The sequence below is a fragment of the Folsomia candida genome, unplaced genomic scaffold (genome assembly GCF_002217175.1).
Source record: "Folsomia candida strain VU population unplaced genomic scaffold, ASM221717v1 Fcan01_Sc008, whole genome shotgun sequence".
Classification (NCBI taxonomy): domain Eukaryota; kingdom Metazoa; phylum Arthropoda; class Collembola; order Entomobryomorpha; family Isotomidae; genus Folsomia; species Folsomia candida.
Window position 1 is genome coordinate 800,524 of NW_019091200.1, and position 26,306 is coordinate 826,829.

At 36.8% G+C, this 26,306-nt stretch overlaps 4 protein-coding genes across 14 annotated transcripts in view; 2 read left to right on the forward strand and 2 right to left on the reverse strand.

Moving 5' to 3' along the window:
- The first annotated feature begins 835 nt into the window (after nt 1-835).
- Nucleotides 836-13,541, forward strand: LOC110852983. Of its 5 annotated transcripts, XM_035854298.1 has the most exons (16): nt 5,202-5,852; nt 5,950-6,056; nt 6,147-6,778; nt 7,311-8,176; nt 9,343-9,564; nt 9,655-10,703; nt 10,784-10,991; nt 11,065-11,260; nt 11,338-11,492; nt 11,566-11,756; nt 11,824-11,959; nt 12,029-12,074; nt 12,135-12,276; nt 12,345-12,697; nt 12,763-12,886; nt 12,965-13,541. In XM_035854298.1, exons 3-16 carry the CDS (start codon nt 6,195-6,197, stop codon nt 13,340-13,342), a joined length of 4,650 nt encoding a protein of 1,549 aa, XP_035710191.1. In that variant the 5' UTR covers nt 5,202-5,852; nt 5,950-6,056; nt 6,147-6,194; the 3' UTR covers nt 13,343-13,541. The 5 variants fall into 5 exon arrangements, with proteins under 5 accessions (XP_021956866.2, XP_035710195.1, XP_035710194.1 ...); XM_022101174.2 differs by lacking the exons at nt 5,202-5,852; nt 5,950-6,056 and adding an exon at nt 836-1,330; XM_035854302.1 differs by lacking the exons at nt 5,202-5,852; nt 5,950-6,056 and adding an exon at nt 836-1,330 and having other exon boundaries at nt 11,338-11,486.
- A 691-nt stretch (nt 13,542-14,232) lies between these two features.
- LOC110853108 (schwannomin-interacting protein 1) lies at nt 14,233-17,168 on the forward strand. The gene is made up of 9 exons (XM_022101339.2): nt 14,233-14,873; nt 14,949-15,325; nt 15,385-15,473; nt 15,536-15,656; nt 15,737-15,873; nt 15,961-16,080; nt 16,155-16,329; nt 16,403-16,444; nt 16,595-17,168. Exons 1-9 carry the CDS (start codon nt 14,842-14,844, stop codon nt 16,654-16,656), a joined length of 1,155 nt encoding a protein of 384 aa, XP_021957031.1. The 5' UTR covers nt 14,233-14,841; the 3' UTR covers nt 16,657-17,168.
- Nucleotides 17,169-17,700: 532 nt separating this feature from the next.
- LOC110853452 (chitinase 5) lies at nt 17,701-18,611 on the reverse strand. Its single transcript, XM_022101721.2, has 2 exons — nt 18,484-18,611; nt 17,701-18,405 (listed from the first exon to the last, which is right to left on the reverse strand). The coding sequence occupies exon 2, from the start codon at nt 18,401-18,403 to the stop codon at nt 17,771-17,773; it is 633 nt and encodes a 210-aa protein (XP_021957413.1). The 5' UTR covers nt 18,404-18,405; nt 18,484-18,611; the 3' UTR covers nt 17,701-17,770.
- Nucleotides 18,612-19,682: 1,071 nt separating this feature from the next.
- Nucleotides 19,683-26,306, reverse strand: part of LOC110853136 (collagen alpha-1(XV) chain) — a 54,466-nt gene continuing 47,842 nt past the window's right edge. For 4 of the 7 annotated variants that reach the window (XM_035854282.1, XM_035854281.1, XM_035854276.1 and 1 more), the window contains 32 exons: nt 25,767-25,881; nt 25,645-25,698; nt 25,170-25,187; nt 25,031-25,092; nt 24,888-24,906; nt 24,759-24,802; nt 24,575-24,604; nt 24,338-24,395; nt 24,214-24,251; nt 24,120-24,137; nt 24,012-24,046; nt 23,904-23,932; nt 23,804-23,838; nt 23,575-23,697; nt 23,474-23,509; nt 23,331-23,405; nt 23,234-23,261; nt 23,084-23,154; nt 22,979-22,987; nt 22,830-22,863; nt 22,659-22,751; nt 22,515-22,589; nt 22,395-22,445; nt 22,226-22,329; nt 22,066-22,158; nt 21,876-21,998; nt 21,769-21,780; nt 21,579-21,626; nt 21,474-21,507; nt 21,290-21,387; nt 21,075-21,205; nt 19,683-20,995 (listed from right to left, as the gene is read on the reverse strand). In XM_035854282.1, coding sequence (XP_035710175.1) covers nt 20,581-20,995; nt 21,075-21,205; nt 21,290-21,387; nt 21,474-21,507; nt 21,579-21,626; nt 21,769-21,780; nt 21,876-21,998; nt 22,066-22,158; nt 22,226-22,329; nt 22,395-22,445; nt 22,515-22,589; nt 22,659-22,751; nt 22,830-22,863; nt 22,979-22,987; nt 23,084-23,154; nt 23,234-23,261; nt 23,331-23,405; nt 23,474-23,509; nt 23,575-23,697; nt 23,804-23,838; nt 23,904-23,932; nt 24,012-24,046; nt 24,120-24,137; nt 24,214-24,251; nt 24,338-24,395; nt 24,575-24,604; nt 24,759-24,802; nt 24,888-24,906; nt 25,031-25,092; nt 25,170-25,187; nt 25,645-25,698; nt 25,767-25,881 — 2,208 coding nt within the window. In that variant the 3' untranslated portion in view covers nt 19,683-20,580. The remainder of the gene's footprint in view (nt 20,996-21,074; nt 21,206-21,289; nt 21,388-21,473; nt 21,508-21,578; nt 21,627-21,768; nt 21,781-21,875; nt 21,999-22,065; nt 22,159-22,225; nt 22,330-22,394; nt 22,446-22,514; nt 22,590-22,658; nt 22,752-22,829; nt 22,864-22,978; nt 22,988-23,083; nt 23,155-23,233; nt 23,262-23,330; nt 23,406-23,473; nt 23,510-23,574; nt 23,698-23,803; nt 23,839-23,903; nt 23,933-24,011; nt 24,047-24,119; nt 24,138-24,213; nt 24,252-24,337; nt 24,396-24,574; nt 24,605-24,758; nt 24,803-24,887; nt 24,907-25,030; nt 25,093-25,169; nt 25,188-25,644; nt 25,699-25,766; nt 25,882-26,306) is intronic. The other 3 variants (XM_035854280.1, XM_035854278.1, XM_035854279.1) reach the window with 3 other exon arrangements.

A 26,306-nucleotide genomic window follows, 5' to 3' on the forward strand; every position in this document is an offset into this window, starting at 1 on the left:
TCTGGCTACCCTAGCTACCTAGGTTCTATCTAGCCTAGCTGGCTAGATTTGCTAGCTCAGCCTTCCAGGCTTTCCGCGTACCTAGTTGATCTAACCTAACCTGCTCGCTTCGCTCGCTAATTACGAACGATACCCCAATATGAAATAGAATCTCACTTTTCCCCAAGGTATCTCACGTTGCCCCATAAAAATTGTGGGGTGGATGGGGGTGGGGGTGGATGGGGGTGTGGGGGTGGATTTGATGGGGGTGGGGGTGGTTTTATAAATGCCGATTTTTTACTCCATAAATCTACAATGAAAAATAAAATCAAACTGAAATTTTTGAAATGTTTGAGAATTTTACAATTATTTTTAATTACAAGATTTTTCATAAGAAACTTTCTTTTATTTGGATTTCGAATCTTTTTTGCTTTAGGTTTTGTTTGCATCCTATATTTCCACACTTGGTGTTAAACTTTAACTTGGCCCAAAGCTACGTATATTGGCAACCGATGAGCATCGGAGTCACCTCAGCCAACACGACGACAAACATAACAAGTCCAAATTGGATAAAGTGTGATTATTAATTTCGTGGGGTTTATCAAGTGACAACTTTGGACTTGAGAAGAAAGAATACTTTATCATCTTAATTTTGGTCGCATAGTAAACACGTCACGTCAATTTAAACAAGTCGCTGGCTAGCAGAAGAAGAAGGAGTAAAAGTTACGTCTGCATAAGCATTCATACATTTAAGACCACGACGACTTGGTTGGTTGGCAATTGACATGGTCAAGTTGACTTTGGTCAAAGTGGTTGGGGTCGCAATTACGTATTTAGTTTGGCTTGGTTGGTTGGCTAGTTTGGTATTCTGGGAGATGTAGCGTCTCTTGTTGGCTGAGATGCCTTCACTCAAAAAGTTTCCAATACTGAGGTTGATTAAACATCCTGTTTAATCACTTTTACCAAAAATTTTAACCCCATATTTGTACACATTTTGGTGTAAATTTTAATAAGGTGCGAGTCTTTTTAAGTATATTTGCGTGAGATTTGCAGACAGAGAATTATATTTTGCAAGGAAAAAAAGGTTACCTTTGGTCAGTTAGTTTGACGGGGTGGAAGGCTTGGTCAAGTAATAAGACGGCATTACGTATTCGTGTGGTGTTTTCTGGTGATAAATTTGTGACATTTTCGGTAATGAAAAGAGATCAGTATTCCGTTTGAGAAGATGTACAATGTGAAAGTGAATGTGAGGAGAACTTGAGATTTTGAGACTTTTTGTCTCAGTTTGTCATTTAATTTTTTGACTACCCGAACACTTCATTTCGACAGGATTTATGGAAATTAAAAGTTGGTAAGTTATCGAACTATCGCTTATCGTTGAAAAATGTGAAATCTTCTCCTAAAAAAAAACTGTAAAATTTTATAAATGAGTCTACACCTCCAAAATCAGCGGATATCCAATCACTACAAATCAATACAACCAAATGAACAAACTCATGTCAAGTCAAAGTGTCATGTCATTTCCAAAACTGGCTCAGATTCATTAATCACACAAGCAGAACCAAAATTAAAATTAATTGTCCCAAAAAACAAAACAAGATTGAAATTGGTCTAAAAATCCTGATAGCGAAATTATTGATTGATTGATTATTTATCCAAGAATAGTTTTACATAATTATGACACTGAAATGGACAGACAACAACACACGAAATTGGCATGAAATTATTCTGATAATCTTGAAAATCTTGGCTTGATGATCAAAATATAATCGTGCTTTAAAACCTTATGCTGTACATAATTATGCGATAACCATAAACTGAAGGACCCATCAATACGGCAAATAATTGCAAACTGCAACCTTAATATTTTAGATGGTGTGAATTGATTGAGATCAATAATCTTTGCAAAATTGCTACATAATTGGGTGGTGTGTGAGCTGATTAGATGGATGGATTGCCCACCACCACGATTCCTATCTCGAAAGACGTTGATTTTGACGTGGGGTTCATATATTTGGTAAATCTGGTGGATTAGTTGGTTGGTGGGTGGGTGGGTCTTCTGTCTCGACTTAAATCAAGTGAAGGATGCCCACAGGGAGGGAGGAGGGCATGCATGGAGTGAATTTAATTAAGAATTGATAACCCTAAAGTTTCAGAGGAGAGGACATTTCATGATTTTGTTTAATTATCATAAACTTTTTAAAGTTAATACGGATGTGATTTCCTTAACTTTATGTAAATCAGGGAGGAGTTTAAGGTTTGTTTGTTTGGATGAGACGTAAATATTTACATGTGCAAGTGATACGGTGCATAATTTGGTGAAATATGAGTACACGAACGAGGGCACATGTATTTTCAACGCAATTTTAGTGATACATAAACGGAATTGGTGAAATGAAAATACGACACCAGCACAATTTGCCTATCTCTATTTTCCTTTAAAGACTTGTAAACCTTAATTTACTAAAAAATAAGAGACCCTTTTCGCAAGGACTTTTCACTTCACAAAGATAATGATGATGTATTGTAATGTCGACTTTGACTTTTGACTAGTACACCAAATCGATTAGTTTTACTTGTGACAATTCCTTTGTTTTTATTATTATGCAATTTGTTGGATAATTCAATTTCAAGGTTTTTTATCTTTCAAAAGAGCTTACAAAAGGTTCGGGGTGACAAAATATGCTATATTTCATTATAACAGTTTTAGGCAATTTATTCATTGTGAAATCTGACACAGACAGTGAATACGGAATTATTTAATTATTCTTCACTTATTGTTAGCTAGCGAAAAATATAAATAATTAATTGTCTCCAGTTTTGCGAGTAGAATTCAGAATTCAGCCATGAAATATTAATTCTATTACCACCGCCCACCACAATTGATGATACGTACCATAAACCCATTAAAAAAACAACCATAAACCTTTCATCACCAATTTATTGAATTATTTATTAATTTGCAACCACCACCCAGCCAGATGCCATGCACCACGAACCAATAATATTCTCACCTCACGGGACGTCTCAATAAATTTTGTGCCCAGAATCCCTAATGAATTTAAACAAAGCGAGGCACAAAGGATCCTTTTAATTGTAAATTTTAGTCCTAGGTCAGCATTATTGAACAGAAGAAGAAGATAAGTCACACATAAATATTTTTGGTAGACTTATATATGGTATATGACCAGTGTGTCACCAGTGGTAGACCATTGTTGTTGTACTTGTACGATAAATGCAATGAATTGGGAAAGACACAGTAATAAAGATATACATACATACATACATACATACATACATACTTCACTTTTCATTACGTAACGCAGAATTTCTCTTAAGAGCAAGTATCATAACTCATAATTCATCCCAACGCCGCAATGGAGTCGATGTAAACATAATCTTAAATGGATATTGACATTTTGATCATGATATCACGACGAGAATGAGTATGACGACGACGATAATAATGAAACTACAGACTCTCGATTAAAATGTCGATTGGAAATGAATACGAAATTTAATGCAACTCATGTGCCACAAGAATTCCCATGGTCGAAGTGAAGTGAACACGTATTTATTTTACGTCCAAGATCAAAGGGAAGAATAGAATGGAATTGTTCAACGTTGGCTTCAACGGAACACTAAAATTTCATTCATGACCATTTCCATTTTCGGATGTGAAAAACAAAATTGAGAAAAATAGTCAATATGTTACCGTGAGCAAACACTTCTTTAATCGAAGGCGAATTAATAAGAAATTATAGTGCGTCTCAAAATGTAAAGATAATCATACAAATGACCAAAATTAAATGATTTTATTCGTACTATTCGATTCGTACTATTTATTTACAAATTCCAAATTATTTTAAAAGGAAAATATACACTTCTTAACTTGAATTAATAATTGCGAAATATCTATCGCCCTTAATTTTGGAGACACTGCTTGATTTTTTTTGTCATCCATTGTTACAAAGAAAAACATGTATAGTACTTATTCCGATTCATTTATTTACAAGATGTGGACTGTGAACCTTTAGTTGTACTTTCTTAGTAAATTATTAAAAGTGTGTGTAAAGGTACACGTATTATGCATGACCTTTCTTTGTTTGACTTGACTTTGGCTGCTTTGTTGTACAAAACTGATTCTTCTTATGCCAGAGAGAAAAAGAATAATAAAAAAGAGAGACAAAGAAAGAAGGAATGGAATGGAATAAAGTAAATTAAGGGCATTGGGACAAAGACGCGATACACTGATTTTAAGAGGACATGTGTCCATTGTTGAACAATTTGCATCACTCACTTCATAGGTGCAAAAGTTAGCAAATTAATGTCATATTTCTTTAACACGAGCAGAAAATTTAATGTCGGGAAAAAATTATGTACATAAATATTTTCTTCATTTTAGTGAATATTTACATATGTATTTGTGGGGATTCTTAAATTATATTTTTTACGAAAATTGTAAAAAATTGATGTAAAATAACCTCATCAATTCACAATTAGTTGCTCTTAATCCTGATTCATCATCATAAATAAATGGGTCAAGGTTACTTTATTTTCTTCCTTCCGATTCAAAGAATACATAGTTAGTCGTTTGGGTGGAATGAGTCATGCAAATTTTTTTGCAATGCTAACTAAATATAACAGTTAACAGGCATGTCAGTCAAGTATTTATAATACCATTTTGTAACTATTGCCTGTAACGTATCATAAACCCAACCTCCTCCCAAAATGTATGCATGTGAATGACATGACAGTCAACAAGCTGTAAGATTAGCTCACTTGTTTAAAAGTTTAGCTTTCCTTTAGTCATCCCATTTCTTCACTGGCTTCATTTGAAATTCTAATTGTTTGTCAAAAACGAAATTAGATTTGCCACTGGTAAAAGTTTCAATGATGAAATTTGTTATCGTTACTAGATCAGGATATGTATCATAATAATACATCTGCAACGTACTCCTATCTTACTCGTGTGATGATGATGATGAAGATATAATATGCAGAAGTAGAATCGATCTTGTTTTTACATGGTCTTTTTAATGGCAACTGATTCGAGGGGTGAATGAAAATGCATGTAAATACTGCTCAACAGTCAACAACTTAACTTTAATCCAGGTCTAGCCTGAACAATGACTTGTGCTTTTCGAATGCATGCATTTTGCAACTCCTTTATTTTGGAGGTAAGATTTAGTATAATTTGCAATCTGCAGAAGACTAGATTAGACACAGTATGGAATAGGTTAACGAAACGTCTCAAATTATCAGGAAGTATTTAGCATGGAAATTTTGCAAATCGTAATTAATATCTGATAACTGTGCAAATAAATATTTTACGGTAAATGACCAGCCTATACAACCACTTAGAGAAATTTAACAGTTAAATAATAATAAATAATAATAACAAAAGTAATTTATGGGTAAATCATTGAATTTGCCAATTGTTCATTCTTTGTTAACAGATCCAAAATTCAACCAATCATCTTTAAGAAAGTCATCATAAATTAACAGGGCGTTTCATATTAAAACGGAGTTGAAGATGTGCAAAATTAATTCATCAACAACAAAATCTTGATCTTAATAAAATCAGTTTGATGAGTTTGGTTTATAAATAAAATTACGACTGACGCCCAAACGTTACTTCCAAATATGGAGTAAAAATATCAGGATAAAACAACGCATCTTTCAACAGTGTGTGTAGTACATGTGTATGTACATAATACATAAGTATGTACTACAACTTTAGACTGAATTAATTGACGGATCTTTGTTGAAGAGTTTAGTTATGAAAGTGAGAATTGTGCGTCTTGGCAAAGTTGTGAGACTTCTTGACAAAAAAATTAATTTTGTGCAAATATATTTCGTGCGTTTGGCATGTGAGACATTTTCAAGAATTTTGACATTTGAGCAAAAAATTGAGCATAAATTGAACATGCATACATACCTATTATAACACAATATTTTCGCCTATAGGTATTTATTGCAAAACAACTGGACAAATTCTAGAAATAAATAACACCAAGCAGGAAGAAGGAAGCACCAGATACGATAGTGCATCGAATTAGCGTAAATAGAACGCTGTATGCGCAAATTTTCCCTATTTTCTGTTGTGAAAATTTTCATACCATAATTTTTATACATACATATTTTTCTATATATTTTTTGGACAGATCGATCTACAAATGGAAAAGCCATAAAAAACGGAAACTAATTCCAACATGTTGATCACACCAGTAGCGAAGGCTTCTACTCCGCTGCACTTGAAACAGACAAAGTCATCCAGTTTCAAAATAAGGACGGAAATAAGGTCGACAACTTCTGCACCTGTGGTACCCCCAGCGCCACAGAAAAACAAGAAAATTGCAGATATTTATCAAACAAAGAATCACACCAATAACCGATCTTGTTCTCGAGTGCTTCAGCGACAGGATGCCTTCAACTATCAGAATTCTAAAGAGTCGTTAAACAGTGAGGGATCCAGGGAGGAGTGGATCCAGAAGAAGCAAAGTACCAATGGAACCACCACCACCGGAAGTGACACCAACGAGACAAAAATGACAGGAAAAGGAATTCTTGATGAGTTTGGTAGTGGGAAGTTTATAAATAATCAGAGAGGTGATCCGGACGGGTGTGACGACGATGAGGAGGACTACAGTTCAAATAATAGTGGTAGTAAGAAAATAAGTGGCAGTGTTAATACCGCGATGAAAAAGAGCAACGCTAATTTTAGCGTAGATTCAACTACAAAAGTTAATGGACATCGCAAAGCTGATTGGAATGTGGATTTATCCTCATCTTCCAGGTAATTTGAAACATTTTCTATGAATTTTTATAAAAAAAATTTACAAATAAATTGACCCTGCTTCCTCCATACTTTTTCATGACGATAAAAAAGTCAATAAACTTCATGCATAAATAAATATCGAATGTCAACTTAAAGTTGACATTCAGCGAGACACCATTGAACTTGCCATTAGTGTTTAACTACGCAAATGGTTGTATGTAACTCGAGTCATTATTACGTAATAAGACGGAGATATTATTGCTTTTAGCAGACCTTGAATTGAAAAAGGGTTCGAATTTCGTGTACCCACAAAGTGTTAATTCTGCTCAAGCTATTGTTTAGAAAAGCAAAAAGTAATTAGTCAGTATGTGTTATAGATAAACATTTGCAAATATTTTCAAAACATTTATTGCATAATTGTGCAAAAATATTGGCATTTCCTGCCCTTTCATGAGTTATACAACGAATTCCAATCCATAACTGCCATGAACTGATTGTATGCATAATAATAATTATTGCTCATTTTTTGAACAAGTGTTTCATTTTACAGGCGACAAGATTCCTGTCCTGTTAACAAATTTGCGAAATCGTGCCACAACAGAAAACAAGAAGGGTTGTTTCTAAAAACAAAAGATGTGCCTGCTGCTGGTGGGGATAAAGCTGTTAAAACCAACAGCGGTCATTACAGTCCTGGTAGTAGAACTGGTGGTCATAAAATAAAGTCAGTCGTCCCATCGCCCCTCGTCCTTCTTGAAGCTCCCCTGCTAACAAAGAAAAAGAAGAAGAATAACAATATTTCATTAAGTGCTACTACAATGAACAACAAATTGATTAAGAGTGACGCAAATAGCAAAAGCCATGATTTTCATGGTAAAAATCTGAATGGCACGACGAATAAAAAGTCTGTGTCAGGAATAATTGCTCTTTTTAATGGACATTCAAAAATTAAACATGAAGAATTAAATATTAACAATAATAATAATAATAAATTCAAAAACTTGGAAGAATTAAAAAAAATAAGGGCGAAGAAGACTAAAACTGAAACTAGTATCAGGGTGGAAGCTGGAGTTGAAAAAGAGACAAAGTGTCACACTCCCCTTGTTTTTGGGAGGACATCGTCATCGTCACCTCGACCTGGACCAGTGACGACGAGACCGGAAGTGTCGCCATCAGAGGGTGTGGGACCAAGTAGTGAAGCTTGTTTTAAGGACAGAATGGGCAATGGTCAATCTGGTTGTGGTGGTAGATTAGGAGGAGGTGCGTCATTAATGAGATCTTGTTTCGGTTCGAAAGTGAAGGATGACACGGAGGGGAAAGGGGGCAAAGAGGTCGACGTTTTGGAATTTATAGTACCGCTGGAGCCTCACGTTGAAGTTGTGGAGGGATCCATGCTCGAGTTGTGGGTCAAAGTTAAAGGTAAAATGATACAACTAGTCATAATAATCATGTACTTCCTGTTGTAACTGCATGCATATGTAACTTAAATTAAGATCACTCAAATTCGGTTTATTAAATTAGAATGACAAAAACATCTGACTTTTATAAACTGGGCTCAATTCACGGTTACAAAATAAATTTAAGGTACATTGAGGCGTTGATGCGTCCTAAATTTTTTATCTCACTCTACTCTAATATCTTTAAATGAAAGATATTGTGAAAATGCCAAACAAATTAAATAGGTTTTTAAAATAATTTTGTACTATAGAAAATTAACTTTAGATTAAAATATCAAAAGTTACATGTATCTCAAAACTCATGAAATTGATGCCATTTTAGAAATTTCCATGTAAAGACATTGAATATGGGTAGAATACGATTAAAAATTTACGACGCACCAACGCATCATCCCATATAACCTTAAACTGACACCCATTTATAACTAACTAATGGTATGAATTTGTCTAAAATTAGCTGAATTGAAAGTTAATCTTGTTCTTTTTTGCATACGACTCAATAGCATAAAATAAGTTTTTATTTTGTTATTGAAAACGAAACTGAATCTGTTGAATGAAATTTATCACCATTTTTATTTATTTATTATGCAATATCGTTATTACTACTTTGAGTTTCGGCTTATATTTTTTTAACAAATATCCACACCACATCAGGACGATGACAAAGTGGTACGGATAATAATAACATGCATGATGATATTGTTTGTTAAATATGCATACATGATTGATAGATTCGTGCCTTGGAATAAATTTCATGAAAACTAACCAGACCACAACTACACCACTAATACAGGAATACCAATTACTAATGATATGATACTGCTGACTGTGTACATACGAAAAAGGATAAGCAGGCAGCAGGGAGAAATAATAAATGAGATACGACGACGTCAATGACGAAATGACGAAATGACGACGCTTAAATAATAAAAGGTGTACACCAGTGGAATTGGATGCATGATTATGAAGTGGATTTATTTAGTGGCAGAGAAATAGAACTGAAGGGAAGGCAGTAAATTATCTGGGTTGAATTATTAATCGCATCTCAATTTTTAACCCAGCAAAATAAAAACGTTGAGGCAACCGTTACATAAAACGAAGAGTGAAGATTTAAATTAATTCTCTCAGGTGCCCGAAGAGTGACTTGGGTCAAGAGCGACAAAACTATTCGCAACGCCCCACCCGATTTTGTAGTAAATTGCAACGTTTTGGATGGGATTTTCTCGTTGAGAATCAAGGACGTGTTTCTACAAGATTCCGGAGTTTATATTTGCGAAGCGTACGGATTTCGGGGAGAGGAAGGGGCAGACAAGGCAGATTTAATTTGTTGGTGTAACGTGGAAGTAATTGGTGAGTGTTTTTACATGATTTTTAATAAGCATTTCGAAAAAGATTTTCGAAAAAACGTGTTCATAAATTTGCATATTTCTTTCTGATTAGAAGAAGACGTAGGTGGCGAAGATGAGGATGAGGACACATTGGAGGAATTAATACCGGAATTAGTACCTCTACCACCTCAAAGGAGGAAATTAATAGTTCCTCTGATAATTACGACCCCATCGTCTGACGTGATCATGGATGGGGACGATCCTCTTGGTCATCGCCATCCCATCGTACCCGACGAATTAGACGGTCGTCGTTCATTCTTCGCAAATTCGTCATCCAGTTCTCAAGAATTTTATGGGGATGCGTTGGAAGATATTTGTGAAGTTGGAGAGGAAGAGGGTGACGACGAAGTCATAGCGAGTGCACCGCCAGAGGAGGAAGAAGCACGACCATGTCAAGCTCCAAGTGTTGAAAATAACCAAAATGTTGGCGTTGCTGTAGTAGTGGACATGTCGGGAAACGAGGAGGTCTCAATTGGAGGAGGAGCTCCAATTACTTCCAGTGATAATGGTGCCAAGTTTTCCCCCTCGAAAGCAGAAAGCACCACCGTCGAAACGTCTATATCGTCCCCACGAGAAACGACTGACTGCAGGAATTCTCCTGATCCCAGCGTTGTTTCAGGGTCACGAGACGAAGAACTAAATGTCCACAAAGAAACCAATTCAACAGGAGGCCTTATAAATTCTTCCCTGGAAGACGACTCCACCACAGCGATGATAAATCAACACGAATCAACTTTTCCAGAACATGATCACGAAATCCCCACCCGTACCAACGTATCATCTCTTCAATCCCAATACAGCACCGAATCTGAGGAAGTCTTCCCCTCATCTCCGTTATCATCCTCGCTGGACGAAGAGGACAAAGAGTTTGATCTGAGTGCTGCAAGTTCCGTGAACAGTGGTGCCGGTGGTGGGGCTGGTTCAAGTGGGGCGTATACAGGAACGTTTCGCGATTCCCTGAGTGATAATCCACTAGCACCAAAATTTCTTATGGGTCCTTCCAACCTGATCGTTATGTTGGGCGAAACGGTGCATCTTCGAGTCAAGATTTGGACGCCGGATGACTCCATGACGGACATTGGATGGTGCAAATTGGTCAGGGTGAGTGGTTTCGGGATATAATTGGAAGTTAAACTATTTGGTGAGAAAATCAGGTCTGATTTTATTTATTTATTTGCCAGGGCGTTTATCAACGTTTATTGGATGGGACGGAAAGTCATTCCACTTCCGAATCCGGAAAATCATCCCGAATCAAGATTACTCAACCAACCAATGATCTCGTCATGTTAACCATTCCTCACGTTACGTATGAAGATTGTGGAAAGTACAGGGTTAAAATTAGCAATGCTAACGGGGCTGATTACCACCATTGCTTAGTATCCGTAGAAGGTACGGTAAATTCGTGGTAATGATTTCTGAATACAAATTCACAAAATTCATGGGACACGTTTTCATATTTTAGGACCACCCGAACCACCCTCGTCCGCCCCAACGGCATCGTACGATCCAGTCCTGGGACAGATGGAGATTTCCTGGCCGTGCTGTCCATTCGATGGAGGTTCCGCCATTTCAGGATACATTTTAGAACTAAAGATGAAACCAAGTCCCATTTCGACGTGTGAACAGGCCGAAATTTGGACGGTTATTACAACGCCGAGGTGCACCATTTGCATATTTATAAATAATTTGACAAGAAAATTTTACTATAAAAAATCTACTATTTTTATTTGCGTAGCTCCAAAGGCCTCTGTTACACGTTAAAAAATCCAAAACCAGGCCACACTTTTTATTTCCGCGTTTGTGTGGAAAATTCTCATGGAAAGGGAAAGTATTCCAAAACGAGTGATGGCGTCAACGTGACTGAGAAAGCAGTTCAACAACAAAGTAATGGTCAGTTAGGCAGTTTTAAGTTTATTTACTTCAAAATTACAGTATTCATAAAATATGTAAATCATGTTTTCAGACGTTACTTCATCGTCGTCTGCTGTTGTTAGTTCTTCTGCGCCCAGAAAAATTAGCAGCAGTGGGAAATCTTCGTCTTTCTATGACGGCGACTACGAGTATCACAACGTAACTTTGCAACACTCTGACTTTCTCCAGTATTATGAGAAACACGAGCAATTAGGGAAGGGCAGATTCGGGGTGGTGTTCAAGGTGAGAGGTGAAAAACAAAAAGTAAATAAATCTTACTAACTATGATTATCTGTAATTAAAACTTCAGGTCACCAACAAATCCACGGGTAATTCTTACGCCGGAAAATTTGTAAAATGCAGAAAATCATCCGACAAAGAGAGAGCTGAACTGGAATATAAAATCATGAATGACTTAAAATATCATCCAAAATTGATCTGCTTAGGTACACATGAAAAATGCCAAAGTTGCCATTTTCACAAATATAAATGCATTGTTTATTTTTACCGTTTAGTGGACTGTTTCGAAATGCCGAGAGAAATGGTTTTCGTGACGGAAATGTGAGTGGAATTAAAATAATCTATAGGCGAAAATGGATAAATTGAACCATAATTTTTTAGGATAAATGGTGGTGAACTTTTCGAACGGGTGGTGGCTGACGACTTCACACTGACGGAGAGAGATTGCGTCACCTTCCTTCGACAAATTTGCGACGGGGCGAAATATATCCATGAAAAAAATATTATGCATCTGGATTTGAAGGTACATATTTCTTTAGCATGTTAAAATTATGATAAAATAATTTCAAAATATGTATTTTATTTTTTCAGCCCGAAAACATCCTTTGCACTCAGAAGACGTCCAACCAAATAAAAATCATAGACTTTGGTCTCGCCCAATACTACAATCCGACCGAACCCATCCGCGTGCTTTTTGGGACAGCGGAATTTGTTTCGCCAGAAATTATAAACTACGAGACCATTTGTCCAGCCACGGACATGTGGAGCGTTGGCGTCATCACGTACATTTTATTGTCAGGCTTATCTCCATTTCTGGGGGACGATGATAACGAGACTTTTAGCAACATTACGCGAGGAGAGTTTGATTTTGATGACGAAGCCTTCGAAAAAGTTTCTGACGATGCGAAAGATTTCATTTCTTCCGTTATCGTCAAGAGGAAAGAGTGAGTGGGAATAATTCGTAAAAAAATACGGGAAATTTGTATAATTTTGCATTAAAAAATTACAGAAAACGTCTCACCGCTGAAGAATGCTTAGTCCACAAATGGTTAGCTTTATCCGAGTCGGAAAAGAAGGATATTGTCTTATCGACAGATAAGTTAAAGAGGTTCTTACTGAGGAGGAAATGGCAGGTAAATGCATACACATTAAAGTTTATAATTTATTAGCTCGATTTCATATAATCAGTGATTATTAATCACTTATTTCAGAAAACGGGTAACGCCATTCGAGCTCTGGGACGGATAACGACGCTTTATTCGTCTTCTAGAAGATCTTCGTCTGGCACGTCGAGTACAACGACCACGCCCACGACGTCTGTATCCTCCCCACTTGCAGCTGCATCCGCTGGTGGGAGGAGTGAGTCGGGGGAAGACCACGATTCCGTGTTTGTTGCTACTTCTGACGCCAATTTACAGAATAATCACAATGTAAATAGGAGTACAAGTTGTGGGGACGCGGTCCAGAAAAGGGAAGAATTTGCAGCAAAATCGACCTCGGGTGGGGGACGGTATGACGAAAGTTGTCGGAGTGATAGCGGAATTGGGGGCGATGGTCCGATCAGTGGGCATTTTAGTTTGTTAGAGTAACATATGTGTAAATATACATAAGTGGTAGAATAGAGAGTGACAGAACAAGTTAATGTACATACATACTTTTTTCGGTCTTGCATAACTTTTTAATTTTTATTTCTTCACCTTCAATTTACAGAAAGGTAAACAATTAATTACATATGATTTGAGATTAAATATGTACAATTTGAATAAACAAAAAGTTTAAAAAAGATAATTTGGCATACGATTTACAATTAAAATGTAAAGGGACGTCTCGAATTCTCATTTTTCAACTCAAGCCTGTCTCATTTTGCCTCCTCAGTGTAGACTGAGCACATTTCTCACCCTGCCTCCTCCACCAAATAGAATTCTACTCGCCACTCTGTTACATATTACGTGTCCTTCCCTCCCAGTTGCGCAATTGATTACACACCATCATCAATTGTGTCATGCCTAAAATTCCATCCATTATTAAGCACCCACCCAAAGGATACACACACATGCACTGGACACTGCAGAACAGCAAGGTTGACAGGAAATGGATGGATCAATTCAAAGAAATGTTGGTATTTCCCTTAAAAGAAAATCGAAGGATGTCCAATACCACTCACTCCGTAGGTAGCCCACCATCATCACCGACCACCCCACCCACCCACACATGAGGGGACATCGACATCATTATGGACGGGGAGAAAGACAAAGTTTTTCTCGCAGCAGCAGCTCCTCCAGGTTTCAGATCCGATCAGAACAAGCCGACATACTCCGATCCGATTTATTCATAGGATTCCTTCGCTCCGGGTGCTAAACCAAACCCGAATCCGGGCAACTCCGAACTTCTCTGTGAGTAATAAAGGAACACATTACAACATTTTCTCCTGCTTCATATACTTCTCTCCAGCCCTACGTATTACAGACAATAAAATAACTCTCTCTCACTCGCTCACCCTCCTCCTGGACAGGCCTGGAGAAAGTGTAACACGCCCCGAAAGAAATTATCGTTCCTTGTCCACCACCCAGTCCAGCAGGATTGGCAGAAGAGTGGCGTAAGAATAGAATGGATTTATTGATGCTAAGTCTGATCGTGATAAGTATTTTGGCTGGGCTCATGTTGGGCCTGTACTGGCTCGTGTTGAAGGAATATTGTCTCACCAAAACGCTCGAAAGTGCAGAAGACGTTGAAACGGATGAGGAAATACTTTCGTAATTTTTGAGAGGTGTGGTTCAGTGGTGGTGGAGGACGAAGTAAGTGACGTGGTGATAAGTGGTTACCAATAACTAACACTACTAACAGGAGTACGGGAACGTTGTGTGTATTAAAGACTAAAAATCCAAGATAGGTGTATGTACATAGGCAACTCTGAATACGTCATCCACCTGACATAATCATGTTGACAAGCTAAAACTCAATTTAACTAATCTTGCTCTACTGAAAAAAACGACTCCAACTCGGTACGGACCACACCCAGAGCATAGTTTGGTGGCCAAATCACCCCCTGAAACTAAATCAGGCTTGACACACCCTCTGCTTTTACGAAATGTCAGACGCGTACCTCTCATCGACTGGAAGGTAAATAAATTCAAACATGAATGTGACGCAAATTCATAAAAAATAGCAACTTATTTGCATTTCTACTCACCTCAGGGAGACCATGACCCACATGAACAACAATAAACTGGTCCGCGGACCCATTTCTGCCCCCAACACGCCGGAATCCCTTCGTCGCGGCATGCGGGACAAGAAGGACAAGATGGAGTACAATCAGATGATGATGCGCTCCCTGACTGAGCAGGGGAGCACGCGCCCCCTCTCGTACCACGGGCGGTCGGGGTCACTCTGCATCATGGATGGTCACCAGTACCCACCCCCACACCCACCCATCGTCAACAAGCGGCATATCGTGTCATCCGGGGCGAGAAGCAAGAATAAGGAGTCGCTCCTTCTCAATCGGAGATCAATGCCGATCCCGTACCAAAGTGGGGAGAACAATAGGTTGTTGTTGGGTCGGGAAAAAATCCAAGGTGGGTGGACAAACTAATTAATTATTACCCGGGTATTATAAGCAAATTCTTATTTTCAGACGTGCTAGAATTGGACACTAAATTACCTCGCATTGATCTCGAAAAGATTGAGACTCACTTACGGCAGGCCCGTGAGGAGGAACGCAAGGTACCAAATTTAAGAAGTTATGCATACTTTCGACAGATTGTGTATAACGAAGTTCTCTGCAGTATCGCTCCGACCGGGACGAGATACGGAGAAGGCTTGCACTTGAGGGAGACTGGGGCTGTGGTGGTTGTGGGGATGATAAGCCTCTGAGAAAACATAACCTTCAATCCAGACTACAGACGAGTACGGAGCTGCATAAATAATCTCTTTATGCCTCTAAAACTTAATAGTCAAATGAATTACGTGTGCTGTTATTTATTCAGGTATGAATTTGCAAGTGTGCTTCATGAATGAGACTACGTCAGATAACGAATCACCAAATTCGGATGATTCCGAAGGGAGATCGCAACAACAGCAGCAGCAGCAACCACAGAACCAAAGCCTTCCCAGTCTTAACAAGGTATATGCAATATCAAATACGTACATTTTTAACTATGTTGTAATCAAGTTCAACGTAATTTGAGTATAAAATTTCAATTCTTTTCAGAAACCTGGAAGTTCTTCCGGAGGAGAGCAAAACTTTATTGAGAAACATGACAAACTTCAAGCCGAAGTTCGCCACGCATTGGCACAAGCGAAAGACGTGGCAAGACTGCAACTGACCCAGGTGAAAGCTCGAAAAAATTTAAAGCAAAATGCAAAATATTATGTCACAACTCATAATTTTGTTAAAAAATGCAGGAACGAGAAGGTCGTGCTCACTCTCCAATCACGGAAATGGTACGAAACACACTGGAAAAAATAGGGGTGGGATTACCTCCCGATCGGAGACGAAGGATGAGTCGCCAATTATTAACGGAAATCAATGTGACCCAGCTTCAAGTTATTGTTAACGATTTACATTCACATATCGAGAGTAAGTGAATCTCTTATCATCTCCAGATTTCAAATCATTTGAAAAAGATTACATTTTTCGTTTTTTTTTCTAGAGCTAAACGAAAGCCTCGTCTCAATGTTGCTGGAGAGAGATGGTAATTAATATAAAATGTTGATTTTATAATTTATTCATGATCCACTTCCTCTGGTTTAACAGTAATAATGACTTTAACACGGTAGTCATTAGCAAACAGGCCGGTGAACCAATACGGGTGAAGTGATATTGTGCTGTTTGTTTATTGCAGATCTCCACATGGAGCAAGACTCGATGCTCGTAGATATTGAGGATTTGACAAGATACCTGTGAAGTCCTTGTCGCTAACCTTTTCACGACTTTTTTGCTGTGTTTTAACTCACTTCCTATAAAAAACCATCGCTTATCCATAATTAATTAAATAAAATTCAAACGAGCAGCAGCAGCAGCCTTTGATGTTTTTAATATGCGAAATAAGAAATAATATGCTCGCGGAGGCCAAAAAATTAAAAATATGACGACGACACACCTCAAAAATCTTCCTCCTTACACGTTGTTGCCATTGATTGTTGTTGTAATTGATCAATATTAATGTCGCTGGCTTATGGCATACATATGTATTATGCTGTTTGCAAATAAATGTGCAAAATTCGTGTGGCAAAAATTCATATGGAATGAAAATACAATAAACAAAAGAAGAATCTCGCAAAAAATAAAAAATGGAATGGATACATATACAGATAAAATAAATTCAGATTTTAAAATTTGTAATATATGTCAAAGTTAATTGAAGAGATCAATTGTGGAATAAAATACATACAAATGGCTTATTATTATGTAAGGAACAAATTTTGAGTATTTGGTATTTTCATGCATTTTAACGGTTCATATCTCGATTACAAAGAAAATCATAAATCAAATTAGACTTGAATTATTGTTAACTTTATAATATGTATTTCCTCCATTAATTAGATTACATATGTAATAAAGTTGATTTTTAACTAATTTTTATGTTGAATTGAAGGCACGTCAATTCTTATAGTTCAGAGTAAGAAATAGGAAGAGATTTAAATTGATAACAATTTTAACCGTTTTTCATAGTTTTTTATAAAGCACATACTTCTTTGATTATCAAGTGGAAGGGGCGTACAAACGATTTCAGTTTTCCTCTCTATATGTTGAAAATATGTTGAAAATTAGCAATGGCAATAATAAAATCCTAAAAATGAGAAGAAATGTGGAAAACAAGATTTATGCAAGAAAGCATGATAAAAGGTTGGAATGGGATGCCGGTTACCTGTTCTTATGACTGTATGAGTGTGTACAACTATTTATTACTTACATATAATATGCATTAAGGGATGCAAAAAACAGTAGTTGAGATAATTGTAAGTATTGATAAAAAATATTTACTGCATTTTATATGCATTACAAATTTCCAAGTGCTTTATGATTTCGCATTATCTTTCAGCTCTTTCAAACAATTGCATCCATCCTTCTTCATAATTGCATCCACGTCAAATGCATCTACCACTTTTTTGTATATGGAAATTCGACTATCAATCTGGCTCTTTGTCTCTTCTGTCGGATTAATTCGCTTGATAGAGCTGGGGAAACAACAAACGTGACGATTCACATTCTTCATCCAGAACCAAAAGGCCGTCTTCCAAGCGACGCTTTCATCCCGGGCAATAAGATCCGGATCTTTAACCAACTTTAATTTGTCGTTGGGAAATATTGCTTCAGATGCTTCGCGATAATTCCCAATCCACGAAAGTTGAAGGTAACCACGCCCAAAGTACTTGTTTTGTGGATATTGCTTCTGCAACTCCTTGTCAACCTGTTGAAACCAGGCTTGCACAGTGTTGTAGTCATGGGGTGGATTTTCCTCTCGCTTCGACTGAAGTCCTCTGCTTTCATGGAGGACATTTGCGAAAAACATGGCTAATAAGTCCTTGCTGTGTAGTTTCCAATTTCCTCGAAGCTCAGCTGCAAAGGAATTATACTGGTCCTCCGAAGGTTTAGGATAACCTGATTTGGTTACAGCGCTGTTAAACTCGTCCTTTGTTATGTTGATCATGTCTAATAAAGAATATTTAAAATGTTTAGGTTAATTACTCCACAAATTAATTTAAATAAGGTATTTTATGTATATCATACTTTATTCGCGATGTTAAATGGACACTCCACTTGACTGATTCTTTCCCGTGGCTTGTGGTAGAATATTAGCAGTGAGTATGTAGAGTGAGCTATTTATACAAGTTCGGAGCTGTCCAGTGCGAAAATGAGAACTTTTCATAACGGGGTTTGGATTGACTTGATGGATTTGAGTGAACCTCATGAAACCTCAGGTTGCGTTACGTATTGGATTAACGGAGGAGCGTTTTATTTGCGAAAATCTCATGAGTTTGTTCTCAACGATGTATGATTTTTATTCCTTTTTCACGGCCACTTCGGGCCAGTAAGGAGCAGGATAACTATGGATGTGATGATATGTGTCAATAAAAACAAGGACGAGGAAGGTGATAAAGTATGAACCCGGTACAAAACAATATGGTACCGTTCATGGGATTTGATTCCGAGTCATGTAGTGTGGACGTTTGGTGCGGATCGTTACATAAATATTTGTTCAGACACTTATAATGAAAGTTACATGAAACAAGTAGTGGAATTTTATGGAAAAGATGAATTGTGGTTTACTACTTGAAATAATTAAATAACACGAATTTAAGTCTTCGCTGTTATTTATTTCATAAAATTGAAACTCACGTGAGAGACTTCAAACCTGTGGGTAACTATGCCTGTGGACCGTATTTATTGAATGTACATCCCTAAAATAGATACAAGGTCGACTTATAGGTTTATTTGTTAAACCTAACAAAAGGAATACGTATACAAATAAATAACCATAAATAAATACCTCCATAAAAGCAATGCATCGAGTTAATAGTTGATAAGCCATGGTGGCACCTTTACCTATTTAGTTATTTCGGAAACATAAACTATTTTAACATGCAATGTTAAATACACTTTCAAACCCGGAACCATACCAGCTTGTCATCGATTTTTCTTTAAAGAGTTTGAAAATCCATATCATTTTTCGATATAAGGATTGTTTTAATTCGAGGTATGCAAAAAATTGCATGAAAAAAATATTTATTTTCCGGAATATGTATGTATGTACTGGATGGTGATTAATACCGATTAAAACTGATTAGCATGAGCCATACATATTTTTTCTAATTAACTAACCATAAAATAAAACAGGACACAATTTTCTCCAAAATTCATACTATTCATTGTTGAATATGGTATCATTATTATTGGCAGAGTTAAAAAAAAATGTCATTAAGCCCGCAGGAGAAATTATTGATTTTTTTATTATAAAATTTCCACAAATCACTGACACATTTTATTTCATTAAGAGATACAACAAACGTCGATACATACTTATCTATGCATGATCTGAAGATGTCCTTAACTTACCCATTCAGTAGTATATTTATGTAGTAATGACAGTGACAATGAAATGGTGACGGTACACGTAAAATTACTTAAGTTCTATTGTTCCTGTTTAAAATATAATAATAATAATAATAATAATGCATAAATGATAAATGACTCGACGAGATATGACGACATATTTTCATAACAAAATGTCAATAAGCTGTGTAGCACATACATAAACTCGTGAAAATTATTGGAGACGCTAATTGCAACTATTTGACGCCGTGGGAGTGGTTTTATAAAACCAGATAATTAGCCACTAATCGACAGATCAGTTACAAATACATGTAATAATTAATTATTTAATTTAATTTAAATTTAATTCTTACTTTCTAGTCTTACCTATTTGAACAGTTATTAAATTTACTTCCTATAAGACGGACTATGCCCAATAAAAAAAGTGAGACGAATTAATTAATTACACATTTACTTTACGATTAAGTATGTATGTTTCCTAGTAAAATCCCAGAGCATGAGTACCATACAATAATAATACGTATCATATTTAGTCGTTCATATTACTTTGTTCTTTGTTATTGACCCAGTTACTTTTCTCTTTTGGAATAAAAATTGATATGAAATTTGCCCTTTCTTGTTGTTGTTTTTTCGAAAAAAGCTCTAAAAAATTTGAAATTTTGTTACAGTTGAACAAGTTTTGGGTACATAAATACATCAAAATGGTTGGTATACAAAATTAAAGTAGGAAAGTACATACGTATGTAATAAAAATCACTTTTTTAAGTATTTACACTAAACAACTGTGAGGGGATTGGGGGATTGGGTAGAGTGATTGTGTTGGTGATGGTGTTGGGGGTGGTGGTGGGGGTGGTGTTGATCGTACTGTTCCAGGAAGTGAGTATATTGTTCGTAGGTGAGATCATCGTCGTGGCGTTGGATATTTTTGAGTGGTTCGTCATCCACATCATTGTTCTGATCCAGATCTCGTCGTCGTCGTCGGTAGTGGTGTTGACTAGCAATTTCGATACAGAGGACTATCAATTTATTGTTGCAACCAATCTTCTCCTGACCCATGAGAAGTTCGTGTTTCAAAATGTCCGAAGCCAATCCGACGTTAGAAGAGGAGTCTGAATGCCACGCTTCGCAGTAGGATTGACGCGCTCGAACGCCAGAGGGATCAGCCCCGTGCCAAACCATTTTTTGAGGCCTGACATTTAATAAAATTGGTAAAGGTTGTAATATTTTTTGCATATGTGTGAGTGCAAATTTTAGCAGTGTGCACGTACCAGTGGAAATCTTGCATAACGTTTTTACCCCCGAATGAAAATAGCTTGGGTGGTCTGGTCTGAATTTTTCCCCCGTTTTGGAATATTTCACCCCACGAGTTGAACAAGAGATCACCTTTGGTATTGACTACCTGTGAGGTTAATTAATTACTTTAGTTAGCTTTGGCAAACTTAGAAATTTAGGTGTGAAAATGAAAGTAAAGTCAAAGTCGTACGGGTAGGTTCCGATCGGAAAACTTGACGATGCTGTCTAAATTTTGTACCCACGAAGATAGAAACGCTCGGAATGTTCCTTGTAGATTGGCGTTGCGTGCTTCATAAAATAAATATGTATGTATTTTCAGTATGTTTTGGTTATACATATAGTAGCAATTATCTGGTAATAAAATTTTTTATTACCTTGACGGTAACAAGCGTAATCTGCACCGCGGACCTGTGATAAAAATTAGTGGTAAAAATAAATTGGTATTGAATCTATTTGATCATGTTAAATTGGAATCATACTCCGTGCATGTCACCGCTCCATGGGTCATTCAGGGCGGCGATGCGCAACTAAAAAATCAATCACTTTATTACTTACAGAAACTGGTTTTGATTTTAATAAAAATATTTAAATATATACGAGTTTTACAATTTTTGTGCGATAAAAGTTACAATTTGAAATTTACAAATCTACCATTTCTGAAAAACTTACTTGGGTTAATTCCTAATATTTTGCAAGCGTGTAAAAATGTGCACAAGATTTTGTGTAATGGATGTTATGAAAAATTCGAAAAATGGATATTTTAGCGTGACACTTACACTGGGTCCTTCAATTCTATTGATTAGACTGGACACTTCAAAGGGTGGACGAGCCACGGGTGGAGATTCCGTGGTCAAGTCGACATGCGCCATGATGGGTTCGGCTCGGACAAGGGCCCCCATCTACAAATTTATCACAATTATTATGCTAATTTCTATGATTAGAATTATGTTAGACATTTCTGCGAACCAAGAGCGGTTTCCATCCTTCGGAAACTCGGACAAATAAGGTTTCCTCGTCTTTGACGAAAGTAATGGTCCCGACCGGACTTAGCTGGGACATCTGACAAACACAAAAAATTAATTAGATATTCTCCAGATTAATTAGGATCAGACCCATGATTTGACACCTTTAGCATTGATTCTCTCGTGAGTACGACGACAGCACCTGGAACAACTTTGGAAGATGATTCTGACCCAGAAAATCGAGCGGAGGAGGAGTCTCCAGGTGGGCCTATGGAGAAGGATTTTGAATTTTGGTAGTTGCAAATTTTGTTTTTAATTATGATTTGATTCTACCTGGAGGTCCGGGCTCTCCCTTTTCTCCAACAATTGACAAACCGGGTGGTCCTACATAATTCGTGGAGAAAGTTTCGGTGAGATCAGGGATTTGAGCGATTTATAACAAGTTACATTAACCTTGCGGTCCTGGAACCGGGACATATTGAGGTGTTCTTTCAATGTACTCGACTTTTCCGGGTGGACCAGGGGGACCTATTTATAGTCAGACAATAGTACAAACAAGGCGTATGGTTTTGATTTACAGTGGTGGGAAGTACTTACCAGGAGGTCCCTGTGGTCCTGGTTTTCCTGCGGTACCGGATACTTCATATTTAAAGAAATTATCTGGCAGCACGGCAGGCTCTCCTTTGTCTCCTGTGAAAGTAAAAGTGGGCATTAGAGACACTATTACTTAAAAATTAGTACTGTTAAGACCCAAAAATGGTCATGTACCTTTTGGACCTTGAATTGCTAACCCTGGTCTTCCCTATAAAATTAAATAAATTTCTTACTCGTACATACATAAGATCGTTAAAAATATTGAAATAAACCAAATTAACAATCCAAATCTGCAAAATCATTTGCATAATAGAATCTCTTACATTAACATTCTGAATCCAGCAGCATTTTATTATGATTTTTTTCATTAATTCAATTACAGACGTACACATAAATTTTTGCCTCTTCACAAAAGTAATTAAACTTACGGGCCACCCTGGAATTCCAATTTCGCCAGACGGGCCACGTGGTCCAGGTAGACCAGGTCGGCCTCTTTTGCCTTAAGAAATGGAAAAATTAAAATTAAAAATTTTCATAAAAATATGAATTTATAAATGCCGTTTACAAATATTTCTCACCTCTCCGTCCAATGTCGCCTTTATCTCCCTGTTTTAAGTAAATTGACGTGTCACTATTTGGAAATTTATTATAATTTTAATTACGGACAACTCTAACCTTTACCACTTTCAGATCACCCTCGTAATCAAATGCAGCACCTGGACCAGGAGGTCCGGCAGGCCCAATGTCTCCCTTCATAAGTAGAGTTTTAGTTAATTTTATGATAACAACAAATCTTGCACGTCTAATTATGTGCATACCTTATCGCCCTTTAAACCAGGTAACCCTCGGTCACCCTGAACGCATAGGAAAATTCATTTAGAAAATTCATACATGATATTACACGTATTAATTTACATACCTGAGGTCCAGGTTCGCCTTTGACAGGCTCAACCACCGTGTTGGTGAGAATGCCAGTCATGTCGGAGGAGATTGGAGTGGCTGGACCGGGCAACCCCCTTTCGCCACGTTCACCTTTCCCACCCTGAACGAAAGTATACGTAAGAAATGCAGATTAATAAAGTTAAGAATTACGTTACGAATTAAGTTACGAGTATGATGTAAATTTCAACACATTTTTTTGCAAATACCTGAGATCCTTTGGCTCCGTCACGACCAGGATATCCTACAAAAATTAAATTGACAAATATTTAGAAATGTACAATTTCCATAAATCGTTTAAACATTTACCATCAACACCCGGCGGACCAGCCAAACCCCTTCAATTGTAAAATAATTATATAAGAAATCATTCTGTTTCACAATATTTGAAAAAAATTGAAAAACTTAATATATTACCTTTCACCGGAAGGCCCAGTGAGTCCTCTTTCACCCTAAGAAATTAGCATGTTGCGTTATTATTATTAATTTACCAGATAAATCTAACAGGTTTTTTGTAGTACTCACTTTTTCTCCCATGTAGCCCTAAATTTAGGCACGACATAAAAAGTTAAAGTCAATAAAAAGAAAGTCACTCATGAAAATGTTTGTGTTAACGTACCCTTTCTCCTTTTGCTCCCGATGGACCGGATTCACCAACTAATTAAATAAATTCATTATATTATACGAGACGAATTACGTATAAAAATGGTAAAATGTGCTTTTCTCAGTCTAGCCAAGATTACCTTCACCCTTCGGTCCCATAATTGACCTCGACATCAATGAGGGTCCACCAAGAGTGTCCTGTCAAAACGTAGTACATTAAAGTAAAACTGAGATTTTATAGAAAAAAATGCGAAATTTGGAAGTCTAAAGTAAATATTTTAATATGTATTAATATTGGAGATAGATATCAAAGGTTTGCAGTATGCATATCGCGAAGGGAAAGTTAGATGGGAATGTCCCATTATTTTTTGTGATACCTTAAGTAAATTTCGAGGTCTCCAATCCGGCTGCGTGTGTGAAAATTAGTTGGGAAATGTCAGCAGATTAATTTTATTAAAGCGAGTAGGAAATTAAAATGGAGAAAGTTGGAGAGAAAGTATTTACATGTGTCCGCATTACTTAGGACATTATGTGTTCTAAAAAAATGTCTTAAACACTTACGTCTGATCCAAGGAAGGATGGGGATGCTTGCATTCCTGGGGGTCCTTTAAAAATTTGAAAAATACAATTTTGGTCAATAAACATAATTTTTAAGCCATGGTCAATTTGAATTTATATCTGAGACCTTACCTGGAGGGCCAACCAATCCCTATAAAAAAAGAAAGTGGGGTTTTAATTAATTTGTTAAAATATATTGAAATGGAGGTAATAATTAATTCAATAATTTAATTGTGAAATGGTCAAGTAATATAAAATTAATTGGTCTCTCATACCTGGGGCCCAACTAATCCAGGCTCTCCTTTCTGCCCTTGAACCCCCTCTGGTCCAGTCATCCCTGAAAAATGTACATCAATTTACATACTCTGTGTATGTAAATATTTACGTTTCGTCGAGTTTGTAAATAATTCTTACCTATGTCGCCTCTATCACCTAAAAAATAAGAAATTGAGATTAATCGAGATAAAAATGAGTATAGACTTCAAACTGCACGGCCCAATTATCGTTTTTAAAAGTTCATTTGCATAATACTTACAACAAACTAAGGGGCTAGAAAAACATGCTCTTAAATATGTATGGCCAGACATAACGACATATTTAGTACTCACTCATTCTGCTAAATGATTCCAAATTTTTTGATAATTTTACTGTGTAAAATTAAAAGTTTTCTCTAAAATAACCTGGCACCTCGACTATCCCTTCGACTATCCCAAAAGTTCTCAAACCATTTTCATTAGTTACTTAATAGTTGGGGTTTTAAGGTAAAATCAAGACAAGTTTGTCTATAATTATTCCCGTACGCATTTTTTACCTTGTTGTCACACAACAAAAAAATGTCATTCAGAATAAGATAATTAGGCCAAGTAGTGATCTTCATCTAAAAATTTACCCTTCAAGCCCCTTTCTCCCTTCACCCCCATTGGACCAGCCTCCCCCTGGATTCCTGGTAATTACAGAGAAGATATCGTTACGGGACATACCCTTCAATAAATAATATTAGTTGTCACACACCCATTTCACCAATCGGGCCGGGTAATCCTCTTAGCGTTTCGGGAAGTTTGGAAACTATTTCCGTGTAGTTGCATAAACACACGCCGCCAACTCCGCCAGTGTCGAATGGCTCGTTCTGTCAAGAAGAGGGTTGATAAAAACTCAAAAAATAATAAGCCGGACATTTTCCGGTATCTTTACGACGCGGGGATGGCGGATGCAGTTTATTTAAGCGGTATGTTACATACGACATGCGTTCCCCGAAAAAAAATAGGGAAGTGACATTTTCATGCATGAAAATGGACATAATAACGCGAAGTTAGACCATAGTTAAGTAAATTGCATGCAGTCACATGATAAGGATTGGGATTAGGCTATTAAAAAAGCGATTTGTACAATTTTTGTTGCGTTTACCCGCTTACATAAAAATTAAGCAAGTAGTTAAAATGTTAAAATTTCACCGGTTAAAAGTTTAAATAAATGATTAGATTAATAATGACTAATCTAAATAATATTGGTCACAGAAATGATAAAATGATCACATGGAAAGTGAAACTGCGT

Coding starts and splice junctions, on each gene's coding strand:
- LOC110853452 (XM_022101721.2), bottom strand. CDS start 18,403: ATGATCAACATAACAAAGGACGAGTTTAACAGCGCTGTAACCAAATCA.
- LOC110853108 (XM_022101339.2), top strand. CDS start 14,842: ATGTCAGACGCGTACCTCTCATCGACTGGAAG. Junction 14,874..14,948: donor TACCTCTCATCGACTGGAAG/GTAAATAAATTC, acceptor TACTCACCTCAG/GGAGACCATGACCCACATGA. Junction 15,657..15,736: donor TCAATCCAGACTACAGACGA/GTACGGAGCTGC, acceptor TTATTTATTCAG/GTATGAATTTGCAAGTGTGC.
- LOC110852983 (XM_022101174.2), top strand. CDS start 6,195: ATGTTGATCACACCAGTAGCGAAGGCTTCTACTCCGCTGCACTTGAAA. Junction 8,177..9,342: donor GTTGTGGGTCAAAGTTAAAG/GTAAAATGATAC, acceptor TAATTCTCTCAG/GTGCCCGAAGAGTGACTTGG. Junction 12,075..12,134: donor ATGGTTTTCGTGACGGAAAT/GTGAGTGGAATT, acceptor ATAATTTTTTAG/GATAAATGGTGGTGAACTTT.